Here is a 12,965-nt window from a genome sequence, read left to right on the forward strand (position 1 = left end):
GCTAGGATGCCTCCCAGGTGTTGAGCTAGGATACCTTTCCAGGTGTTGAGCTAGGATGCCTCCCAGGTGTTGAGCTAGGATGCCTCCCAGGTGTTAAGCTAGGATGCCTACCAGGTGTTGAGCTAGGATGCCTACCAGGTGTTGAGCTAGGGTGCCTACCAGATGTTGAGCTAGGATGCCTATCAGATGTTGAGCTAGGATGTCTACCAGGTGTTGAGATAGGATACCCACGATCATATTCATTCTTCATAATAAAAATGAGACGACAGGAGCTGGAGGGGTGGCTCAGCAATTAAGAATACTGACTGTTCGTCCAGAGGACCTAGGTTCCATTTCCATCACCCAGAAGGCAGCTCACAACCACTTTTAATACTGAGATAGCCAAATCCATCCCCCTCATATTAGCTCTAAGCACGTTAGTACAGTCGCCAGTGTTAAGTGGCACCTCACCATCATCCCTCGGTCTAAGAAACACAGTTCAGGTCCTGGTTTCTCCAGTTTCTATTTATCTCTCTTCCCTTTTCTTCTTTACTTCACTTCTTTCCTTCCTCGTGCATACAATACATGTACATGTATATATCTGAAATCTTCCAGGATTTTGTCTTTGTTCTGTTAGTTTGATCTCTGTCACGCAAAACATTTCATGGGGTACTAACATCTTATGTGGGACGGCTTGGTGCACCCAAACAGGTTCCGGGTTACTTAAAAGCCAGATGAGTTTATTTGTATATTCCCTCTCCTGACACATAACACAGTGCAGTCTTATGTATTTTACTTTAGTGCTGTGCGAAAATGTATGGAGATAATAATTCTTGCCCCAAGGATGAGAATTCTTGGGGTAAGAATCAAAAGTCCCCTTTGCTGAGTGAGCTCTGATTTGTGATTATTTCAAAGGTTGAGATGTAGAAATCATAGTTAGGTTAACGTTCAGATCCTAATATGATGTTTTTTATTTAATTAACTGTATAGTTGCTGTGTGTGTGTGTGCGAGCGTGCACATGCATGAACAGGTACTTGTATATGCACAAGCATATAGAAGCCAAAAGTTTACATCAAGTGTTGTCCTCATCATTTTCCACTTTATAATTTTTTAAAAATAATAACTGTATTTATTTACTTATTTGTGTGTTCGTGTTTGTGTGCACATGCCATAGCAAGCGTGTAGGCATCAGAGAGACAACTTGCGGAAGTTGGCTGTCTCCTTCCATCATGTGGGTCTCAGGCAGTATCAGGCTTCAGTGTCAAGTGCCTTTACCCTTGATCCACTTTATCTCTTTGCGCCAACTTCTTTTATTATTATTAATTATTATTATTATTTTGTTTTTTCGAAACAGGGTTTCTCTGTACCTTTGGAGCCTATCCTGGAACTAACTCTCGTAGACCAGCTGGCCTTGAACGCACAGAGATCCACCTGCCTCTGCCTCTGCCTCTTGAGTGCTGGGATTAAAGGTATGTGTTACCACCACCCGGCCCATCTTCTTATATATTGAGACAGGGTTTCTCACTGAACCTAGAATTTACTATTTCCACTAGACTGGCTGCCCGGTGAGCCCCAAGGATACATTCATTTCCTCCCTCTCCCTCAACTCCTAGACCCAATACTGGGGTACCAGGCAAGCTGCTAGGCTTCCACCTGGGCACTGGGGACTTGAACTTGGGTCCTCATGGTCATGCAGCAAGCTCTTTATTGGCAGAGTCATCTCTCCAGACCCTGGTGTTTTGTTTTGTTTTGTTTTAACCATTTCTTTTGAGTCCAAGGCTCTCTCTGGTATCTCAGACTAGTCTCGTAAATTCACTGTCCTTCTGTCTTAGTCACCCAAGTTCCAAATTACATGAGTGTGCTACTACCTTAATGCTGATAGCTCTCATTCAGGGAAACTACAATTATTTTTTGATTCTTAAATCCAACCTATATATCCTACCTCTATTGTCTGAGCATGTGTTACTTCTACCAAGAAGCCTCAGCTCAGGTCCCATCTCTACCTGTCAATCTCTCCATCAAACATCTGAGCATCAGCAGTAACAGAGTGGGTACTATTGGGTACCACTGGACACCATTGGGTACAATTAGGCACCCCTGGGCATCATTGGGTACCATTGGGTACCATTAGGCACCCCTGGGCTTCATTGGGTACCATTAGGTAACACTGGCCACTGTTGAGCATCTTTGGGTATGATTGAGCATCAAGCCATTTAACCAGGTATTAGCAGTGATCATGTAGACTTGTGTTTGTTGATAGAACTCTGGGTAGAAAATTATATCTTAAATGAAAATGAATATATTAAAAAATTCAAAGCCGAGCATGGTGATGCCCGAGTGTAATGTCTGCACTTGGAAGGTAGAATTAGAAGGATTTTGAAATTCAAGGACATCCTCAGGCAGCCTAGACTATGAGGCTGCGCCTCAAAGCAAGCAAAATAAAAAAAAAAAAAGCAAACCTAAAAATACACATGAAGAAAATCTCTCTCCGGGCAGTGGTAGCACACACCTTTAATCCCAGCACTCAGGAGGCAGAGGCAAGTGGATCTCTGTGAGTTCAAGGCCAGCCTGGTCCGCAAGAGCTAGTTACAGGAAAGCCAGGGCTACACAGAGAAACCCAGTCTCGAAAAACAGAAACAAAACAGAAAACAAAAGACGAAAAGAAAGAAAATCTCTCATTTTCTTGAATGTATACATTTTCACTTGTATCGTCCTTTGTTTGGTTGGTTTACTGAGGGTGTCCTTGTGAGGGGCAGCATCTCCGCAGAAGGCTGCACAGCCCACAGTGACTCCCTGACAGCAACTGCTTGCTCAGACAGCAGGTCACCCTTAGAGGTGTTTCCTGCCTTTGTAGGCTGCGTTTCTCATAAACCTTGTATTATTGACCAGCAAGGCACTGGCTTTTGGTTTTGCATATGCGTGTAAGCATGCAGTCTATGTGTACATGTATACATGTCCATGTGTGTGCACTAGTGTGGACGCACATGTGCTCATGCTCACTCGTGTGCATGTGGAGGTCAAAGGTCAGCCTTGGATGTCTTCCTCAATCTCTTCCACTTTATTTTTTGAGGCAGATTCTCTCACTGAACCTGGAGCTCACCAGTTCTGGGGATCCACCGATCCCCACCACACCCCCAACTCTGGTGTTACAGACACACGCAGTGTGCACAGCTTTTTCATGAGGACTGGTAGTGTTTGAATTCGGGTTCTCATGATTTACTCCTGAGCCGTGTCAACGGAACAAATAGCAAAAACACTTCTGTCCTTCAGAACCCTTACAGTCTGGTGCTCTGTGAAAAAAGTAGGTTAAAAGCAATCTAAAGTCTTCGGTGTTAAATCATAGGGGAAGTTGCGGGGGTAGAGATGGAAAAAGAGACAAGAAAGAAAAAGGAATGAAAATGAGGAGGAGGAAGTGAGTGAGTCTCAGCAGCCTATTTGCTCTAGCCCTTACAGGCTAATTCTCATATCCCGATCAACCCATCTCTAATAATCTGTGTAGCATCAGTCTTACCGGGAAAGATTCAGCATGTCTGACCTGGCAGTTTGCTTCATGGCGTCTGCCCCGGAGAGGGGAGCATGGCCTCTGAGCTCACTTCCTCTTCTTCCCAGCATTCTGTTCTGTTTACTCCTCCCATCTATGTTTTAATCTATGAGGGCCAAGCAGTTTCTTTATTATAATTAACCAATGACCTTCCTCCATCACCCCACTACCTTCTGATTTGGAGAGAGAAAAATTTAACAGATTAGAGACCCCATCCTCCCCTCTCGGGCCTGTCGTCCCTCACGTCAGCAGCTTATCACATAGTTTTAGAAGCAAGAGTGAGTGTCACGTGTTTAGAAATTACGCAACCTGCATTGTAGGCCAGCTTTAATTAAAGGAGGCCCAGAGGTGAGAGTGGGGTTCAGCCACTTGAATGAAATGCAGCTTTGCCCAGAGAAGACAGGGGAGCCATTGTCACTATTTGAAGACCCCCCAAACAGTCAGATACTTCTGACTTTTTAGCTTCCCAGAGGTGCCCCATGCAGTGGGAGGGAGAGGCTCCTGGAACCTGAGATATTAGAATATACTTATGCTGTGGGAGTTTAAACACCTGACACCGGAGAAATTTCCATCTAGATGGGAGACTGGAAGGAAAAGAATTAATGTGTCGGTTCCAGGTGCCAAGAGATTATACCTCAGATTGTATTATTCTGAGTGCTTCTCTGGGTTCGGTAGACATCAGAGAGTGTGCCGGCCTGCCGGGACGCCTGCACAGGCGTATCAGATCTCCCTTAACTGGGTCACAGTCATCTTGGTATTCAGGATCAGACAATACATCAGATGTTCTCCAGGAGATACCCCATAGGAAATTTGTGTATTTGTATTTTCTTTAAACTTGAGTTTTATTTTTTCTTATTTATCCAATTTTTTTTGAGTTTCATACATGAATGATGGTTATTTGCATAATGTCCACCCTACCCTCTCCCCGGTAGCTGCTCCTGTGTCCCTTACTCATCACGTTCACGACCTCTTTAATTGTTACTGTTACACACATATACGCAAATATAAACACAGCCTGCTACGTCCATTCAGTGCTGCTCATATGTGTGTGTTCATGGCTGACCACGGGGACTGGATAATGATTGGGAAGGGCGACCCAGGCCCCCGGGGGAACTGATTTTCCCTCACTCGGCAGCCTGTAGCTCTTCATCAGTCCAGTGGTTCTCAACCTTGTGTGTGTGGGGGGGGGGGGGGGGGGGCGAACGACCCTTTCAGGATATCGGATATCCTGCGTATCAGATATTTACATTACAATTCGCAACACTGCCAAAATCCCAGTGATAAAGGAGTGAGGAAGTGATTTTACGGGTGGGGGTCAGCACAGCGTGAGGAGCTGTACTCAAGTGTTCCAGCGTTAGGAAGACTGAAAAGTACTCAGCTAGCACTACCTTCTAGGGGTTTGCCATTTTGACATTCTGTGCCATTCCAAGATGTCCTTGAAGGACACTTTAGAATAGCCAGCGAGGCAGCCAGCTTTTGGAAGCAGATCCCTTCCAAAAGTGCAGACCGTTGCTCCAGCAGGCCTGTGCCGCCACCCCTGGTGTGGCCTTGCGTCTGATCTGAAGTTTCATTCCCCTCTGTGGCCATCCTTTGGACTTTCCATGCGGTGTCCCCAAACTCTCCCACTGTTCCGTCAGTGTCGCCTCGGGAACTGTGCCCCCGCCGTCCGTGGGAGGGAAGCAGGACCTCTGATCGTCCTTCCTGTCTGATGAGAAAATAGACGAGCAGGTGCATTAACCAAAATCCTCTGACTATGAGTTTTTAATTCCTTAATTCCCTGACATGGAGTGATTTCATTGAGGAGATTGATTTAATCTCTCGCGGTTGATGTATCAACTATTTGCTGAGTTCCAAAATAAAATTCGTTCAGGTTGTAGGTCGATCCCCGGTGGTGCCATGTGTTGAGGATTTGCATTCTCATTCCACTGGGTTTGCTTCATGGGATGAAGATGCCTGTGCCTGCAGTCCATACCTCTGTGCCCTGTGGGCGAGCACATCACAAATCACTGAAATCACGTTCGTGCGATTATTATTTATTAAATTTTAAGTCATCTGTTTATTTGTGGTTGGGGGACATGTATACCACATCACACATTCGGAAGTCAGAGGCTGTTGGTGAAATGGGTTATGAGTGTTGTGATTTATGGCGCAGGTGACCCTGGCAGGTCCCACCCAATACTCCATGCAGAGGGAGCTTGAGTACGGAGGGTTTATTTAGTGTGTATTGGGAGGGTATAAGAGTAAGGAGGTTATGGGGGGAAGAGAGAGAAAGAGAGAGAGATGGAGGGATAGAGAGAGGAAAGAGGAGGGGGGAGGAGGAGGTAGAGGCTGCCTCTTCAGAAGAAGACTTCACAGAGAGAGGAAGAGAGAAGGAAAACCAGCTTGCCTTGAAAGGGGGAAGATAGGGAGTAGGTAGAGCTTGTCTCTTAAAGGGACAGGGTACCCAGGTGACAGGACAGGCCAGCCTACGTACAATTATAACATTCCCGTCTTTTTCTTATAATAAGGAGGCAAGGGGTTGGCTTGGTAGCAAGTGCCTCAACTTCCTGAGCCATCTTGCTGGCCTTTCATTTTCATTTTTAAACTCGGGTTCATGAAAGAGTGCGTGTTGCCTGCCACTAACGAGGTTCCTCTAAATGTGGGCTAAAGATTATGGGACATGACTTACTTTATAGCTGAAAATGGAGGAAATGTGTAAAAGACGTAAGATTACGAAATACACTTGTTTTTAATGCACCTGGTAGCAACATCTCCAAGTGTCATCTTTGCTCACTTTTCTGTTGGCCTTTGACAGTGGGTTGTGAGTCCACAGGGCCGCCTTTCATCCTTTTAACAATCCTTTATTTTGCTTTGTTTTAGGGGTCTCAAGCATCGACACTTGCTGCTTCCTGCTTCTGAAGCCCCTCAGAGCAGCGGAAGTTTGGACTGACCGTTGGAGTGCAGACCCCTGAATATCATGCATTTCAAAAGCGGCCTCGAGCTAACGGAGCTGCAGAACATGACGGTGCCCGAGGACGACAACCTCAGCAATGACTCCAACGACTTTACCGAGGTCGAGAATGGCCAGATAAACAGGTGAGGCCTTTTCCGCAAGTGGCGCCCAGGGAAGGAACGGTTTTCAGTTACTCCCGTGAATTATTCATTTACGAAAGTTATGCTTCGTTTGAAGATGCGATTTGAATTTCTTATGTGACATCTGTCGGACATAGCCTGGAATAGCGGAGGAGGGGAATAGGAAGTAATTTATTCATCTTTTCGAGTCTTTCAATTGAGCCTAATAAAAATGTATAAATACGTTGGACCCCTACCAGCCCAGACTTCTCAAAACTCTATGCCTGTGAATTGGGCTATAGAATTTCATCACCTCTCGTATCCATATGTGTGCCATAACCATTGCCACACATTTTAATCAAGAAACTGCTAGCTGCGTTGTATGGTATTTCTACAGATGATTGCAAACTACAACGGCGTTATTGTTCTGAACAGCATTTGAAGTATGGATTTTAAATGATGTTAGTGATCGATAGGTCCAAATGCCTCTGTGAAAGACTGTGGGAGAGATATAGTCCATGAAGGAGAAAGAAAAAGGATGGGAGGAGGGACTAGTGGGGGAGGGGCCTGGCCTGGTACAGGTCAGTCTGAGACTGTTAAATTATCAGGGTAGAACTAACTTTTTTGATTTTTAAATGACTTGAGATCATCCTGGGATATAGTGACTTCTTTAAAATCTGAATTTTATGGATCCTTAGCAGGAAGCCTTGCCTTGCAGGAATTTATGGGACAATCTCCTAAAACACTGGCAGAGAGTAGGGCCTGCAGGGTTTGCGGGGCTCTTTTAAAAAAGTTTAATTGGATGTGTGTGACTTCACGGTAAGATCGACAACCTGTGGGAGCTGGTTCTTTCTCTCTAATGCGTGGGTGCCAGGGATCAAACTCAGGTGGTCAGGCCTGGTGGCCGGTGCTTTGTATCCGTAGGCCGTCTTATCAATCCTGCAGGACTGTGTATTATTAGGCCTTCAATGGCACACTTTGTTAAGGCCACAAGGGGACAGAGATAGGAGGGTCAGCGCCTAGCCACAAGCAGGCTGAAGTTCATTCCGATGCAGCGTGCCTTGGAAAGCCCAGCCCAGGACTGTCCTTATTGACAGCTCCCTTTCCTTCCTGTAGTGAAGGTTAAGCCTCCCTACAGACACTTCCTCATTACCGTCTGAGTGTGTTAAGTGATATTTCTTTATATTGGAATCAAATTTACTTACTTCTTCCATCTTTTTTGAGTGATCATGAAGAGTTGCTTCTATCTCTTTTTAATTATGTGTATGTAGAAGAATGTGCATGTGAGTGCAGTTGCCTGTGGATACCAGAAGAGGGCCTCAGGTTTCCTGGAGCTAGAGTTATCTGCAGTTGTGTGTAGTGATGGGGTGAGCAGGCCAGCTTTTTGTCCCACCTGGCTTCCGCATGGCTAGATTAGCCCCGGAAATAATAACATGGAAACTGTATTCTTTTAAATACCGCATGGCCCGTTAGTTCTAGCCTCTTATTGGCTAATTCTCACATCTTGATTAACCCATTTCTAATAATCTGTGTAGCACCACGAGGTGGTGGCTTACTGGGAAAGATTCAGCATGTCTGACCTGGCGGCTGGCTCCATGGTGTCTGCCTCACTGCCTTCTTCCTCCCAGCATTCTGTTCTGTCTTCCCCGCCTACCTATGTTCTGACCTATCAGGCCAAACAGTTTTCTTTATTAACCAATGAAAGTAACACATAGACAGATGACCCTCCTCCATCAGTTGTGAGCCTCCTAACATGGGAGCTGGGAACTGAACTTGGGTACTCTGGAAGAGCAGCAAGTATTCTTAGCCACAGAGCATCTCTCTAGCCTCATGACTGCCATGTTGTTGTTATTATTATTTTGTTGTTGTTATTGCTGTTATTTGGAGTTTTTGAGACGGTCTGTCTTTGTAGACCTGGAACTCTCTGGGTAAGCCAGGCTGACCTTGAACTCCCAGCCCTTGACTCTATTTCTTGACTCTCAGTGTTTGGCTTATATCACTGTGACTCCTTAGACCATCACTGAGAGCAGACATCTTGAAGTGAGAGAGGAAAATCTGTGAATCAAGGGGCCATCTTGACCCGCTTAAATCTGTCTCTCTCCTCTGTCCTTCTGCGTCTGATACAGTGCTGGGCTTTCGGCAAAAGTCTGGGCTTTACTAGTGGCGTGTTTTTGTGTGCTGTGCTCCTGAGCAGCCTGGAGCCACTGCTGACCTCCACCCAGCCGTGGTAAGGAGGCCATTTTGGTTTTATAAGGAAGCCTTTTTCTGGCAGCGGTGTTACCTTGAGGCCCTTAAAAGTGAGTCATTTACAGCTGAGCCTGGAGTCCGCCCTTGAGGTTTATAAGGTTTGCTTACAGAGCGTTGGGTTCTTAGGTGATTGTCATTTGCAGTAGGTGGAAGGAACACCCCTTGTCCTTGTTCGCCCAGACTTGGGCCTCCTGTGGGGTGAGCTCACTTCCCCACAGACGGTGACTAGCCCACAGCTGGTGTGGGAGAGCTTTGGCTGACATTTTATGGAATTTTTGTCCCTCCCTCTCAAAGTCAGTGCCTTGCATTTCTTTTTTTTTAACCTCATTTTATTTCTTCTCCTTTACTGACATAATTCAAAATTCTTGCTTCATTCCTGGCTTTGTTGTTTGTTTTTGTTTGTTTTGGTGGTACTAAGAATTGAACTCCGGACTTTGTGTGTGGTAGAGCCCCAACCCTTCCTTTATTTCTCGCTCTGACAATTAAACTCAACATATGGCAGCAAGAGGCAAATAAAAGTAAATAAACGTTAAACACAAACAGCTAATTGTATTGAAGGCCCCACAGAGTGACCAGCGTTCCTTGCCTGGAGTATTCCAGTCATCTTTGCTTGGTTCCAGCTCTGACTGACTGCCCTTTGCACCTTCTGTAATTAGCTCACGTTTGTGGGAGAGTGGGGCCCAATTTATCTGTCTAAGAGAAGAGAGTTCCCCAAGCACTGAAAGTCTCCCCGCCAGTGCCTCTTTGTAGGAGCTAAAGAAAGTGCTGAAGATGATATTGATCTTGGCTGACAGATCATCCAGTTCATAGCTTTGTCTGGACACTTCCCCAGATACAATAAGAATCATTTCTGAGGTTTAATTAATCGTACAGTAGAGCCGCTTAGGCATTCAAATAAATGCTCGCTGTTATTCTAGGCCAGTTGTTTCTTTTGTGCCCTAAGTATTGCCTAATAGTGAGAAGCATAAGCTTGAGATAGTTAGCCTTATAAAGAGTCAATTAGACCTCCATCAAGACACTTTCATACATGTGTGAGACACTTGAGTGTTTGGGTGGAAGCTCCATCTCAGCCCCTCCTCTCCTTATCTAAACCCTGCCACCCTTCAGTCCTCCCCTAAGCTGCTCAAGACCACGCCTCCTAGGCCCACAGACCTGCCACTGAGGCCCCCTCCCATTACCCAGGAGTTGCTTTGCTCAGATTAAACCTGGTCTTGTTAATTTATTGCATCAGTGGAGAGACTTAATATCGGGGTGCAGAAAACTTTTCACTGAGCTGCTGGTTAAAGTGCAGGTTCTACTTCGGGAAGTCTGGAGTCCAGTAAAATCTAACCGTGCTCCCACTGCTCCCTGGGAACCACACGAGTAGCCAGCTCTTAATGCATCCTATAGATGAGCTCCCCAGAAAAGGGCATCGTCTTAACCATCGTGGTACGACTGTACTTACCACCGCAGCTGAGCCAGTGTGGACTTAGCAAATCACTGATGCAAAGGCAGAGAGAAGGCTGAAGGAGGGATGGAAAGGGACAGTTTAGCTTTAGGTTTAGACCTGTATTGAATCGTGACGCTGTCGCAGACTTCCTGTGATGTTCTCAGAGTCTCACCCATTGCCCTGAAGCAGACTCCAGGGCCATCAGGGATCAACAGAGCTGTTCCTTTGGTAGACGAAGAACACTGGCTGTGCACTCACCTGTTTAGGCTCAGGTTCTCGGCTAGGCAGTTCAGGAATCAGCAACGTAACTGCCGGGTGGTGGTGGCGGACGCCTTTAATCCCAGCACTCGGGAGGCAGAGGCAGGCAGATCTCTGTGAGTTCGAGACCAGCCTGGTCTACAGAGCTAGTTCCAGGACAGGCTCCAAAGCCACAGAGAAACCCTGTCTCGAAAAACCAAAAAAACAAAAAAGCAACGTAACTTCAATCGGGTTGGTTAATGTAATGTATAGATGGGAGCATCCATGTAAAGCCCTTGGCCCAGTGTCTGGCCTGGCGGTTCAGCCTCTTCGTATAAGAAGAGTCTGTATCAGTATAGCTGTAGCCTGCTCTTCCTGGCTGGCTAGCACTTTGTGCTTCTCCACCCCATGAAGTGATGATTGGCTTTTGGTTTTAATGATTGTTGTTATGGCTCTCCTCAGTTTGGTGAAATATTTGTAGGTTATCCTAAATCAGTGGTTCTCAACCTTCCTAACACTGAGACCCTTACTTAGTACAGCTCCTCATGTTGAGGTGACCCCTAACCATAAAATTATTTCATTGGGGCGGACGATGGTGGTATACACCTTTTGTCCCAGCACTCAGGAGACAGAGACAGGCAGATCTCTGTGAGTTCAAGGCCAGCCTGGTCTACAGAGAGAGTTCCAGGACAGGCTCCAAAGCTGCAAAGAAACCCTGTCTCAAAAGACCAAAAACCAAAAAAAAAAAAAAGAAAAAAGCAAAACAAAACAAAATTTTGTTGCTACCTCATAAACGTAATTTTGCTACTGTTATGAGTCATAACGTAAATATCTGACAGGCATGTGTCTGATACACGACCCCTGTGAAAGGGTCGTTTGACCTCCAAAGGGGTCGTGACCCACAGCTTGAGAAACCCTGTCTTAAATGTCTCCAGAAAACTCTAAACCTATCTTCCTATCAATGTACTGTTTTCCACTTCTATGTGTAGTAATTTGTTATGAACCAGACACACAGTTTGATTAAAACTTAATTTTAAAAGAACTTGGGATTACCTTTATTATACCTTTGCTTCTGCTACTCCGTAACAATTCAGCTCTCCTTTCTCCTGCAGTCAGTAGAGTTTGTAGCCAAATTAAGGTTTTGCCTACCCTCAATCTTCCCCTTCATGGCTTCCTGTTTGTTTCTTTTTATTTTGTTTTCTTTTGGTTTTTTCAAGACAGGGTTTCTCTGTCGTTTTGGAGCCTGTCCTGGAACTAGCTCTTGTAGACCAGGCTGGCCTCGAACTCACAGAGATCCGCCTGCCTCTGCCTTCTGAGTTCCGGCGATTAAAGGCATGCACCACTGTGTTTCTTTTTATATATTTACTAATTTCCCCATACTTCTTGATCTTGTGATATATATATATATATATGAATGATATGTGATATATGTGATACATATGATATAGGATATATATTATATATATTATATATGATGTGTGTAATACACACACACACATACACACACATATATAAATTCTTTTGAGACAAGGACTTGCTCTGTAGCCCAGGCTATCTGGAACTCACTGTGTAGCCCAGGCTGGCCTGGAATTCATTCTCCCCCCTAATTGCTACTGTTACAAGCACATGCCACCATACCAGCCCTGATCCCTTTTTATTCGTTTCTCCTTCCCGCCTCCTTCTCTGTAGAATGTCCACACGTCAGGGAAAGGACTGGGAACCAGCATTTACGTTCAGCCACTCCTCTTTTTCATCTCTTGTGTTGTAAATCCTCAAACCCAGGGCTGTAATCTAGTGAGAACCCAGTGGCTGAGATTCTGGTCCAAGGATTATCTTTCTGTTGCACAGCACATCCTTAACTACTCTGCTCATTTACTTTTAATATCAAGTAACAGCTTGCTTTATATTCTTCTCACGTTGTGTCTGAATGTGACACCTAAGTCCTCTTTTAAGGTTTATCACTAAGAGCTGTAGGCTTTGTTTCATTTTGTTTTGTTCACAGAACGGTTGAGTACTTGATGATCTGTCCAATTCTGCTTTATGGGGACAGACTGACCCAGTGTAGACTCTTTTTAATAATAAGTTTGTACCTTAAAATCACTTGTCACAGATACCTTCTCCCACAGTACTTTTTAAGTCAATAAAAAGGAGTTTTGTGTCAGTTTCAGTGCCAGAGGTCAGTGATTTTAAACAGCCTTTTAAAAATGGTGAGATAAAACTGTGGTGAAAACTGCCTGACCTTGCTGTTTGAGTGGAATTTTCCATTACAAAAAAGAAAGATTGGTTTTTCTCTTTTTTAAGTTTATAGGAATACAAAGCAAAAATTTAAGAACTGAAGAGAAAAAGGAACAAAGAGAATAAAGGGGCTTTCTTTAAACCCTTCATCCTAGAGTAGCAGTCCCTCATTCTAGAGCAGTGGCCCCTCATTCTAGAGTAGCAGTCCCTCATTCTAGAGCAGTGGTCCCTCATTCTAGAGTAGC

General features: G+C 45.0%; 1 protein-coding gene across 6 annotated transcripts in view; it reads left to right on the plus strand.

Annotated features, from left to right (window-relative positions):
* The window catches only part of Slc38a1 (solute carrier family 38 member 1), a 73,802-nt gene that overhangs the window by 11,060 nt on the left and 49,777 nt on the right, over positions 1 to 12,965 (plus strand). For all 6 annotated transcript variants that reach the window (XM_026782730.1, XM_026782729.1, XM_013348677.2 and 3 more), the window contains one exon: positions 6,381 to 6,596. In XM_026782730.1, the coding sequence (XP_026638531.1) occupies positions 6,478 to 6,596 (119 nt within the window). In that variant the 5' untranslated portion in view covers positions 6,381 to 6,477. The remainder of the gene's footprint in view (positions 1 to 6,380; positions 6,597 to 12,965) is intronic.

The sequence above is a fragment of the Microtus ochrogaster genome, chromosome 15 (assembly GCF_000317375.1).
Source record: "Microtus ochrogaster isolate Prairie Vole_2 chromosome 15, MicOch1.0, whole genome shotgun sequence".
In the NCBI taxonomy this organism is placed as follows: Eukaryota; Metazoa; Chordata; class Mammalia; order Rodentia; family Cricetidae; genus Microtus; species Microtus ochrogaster.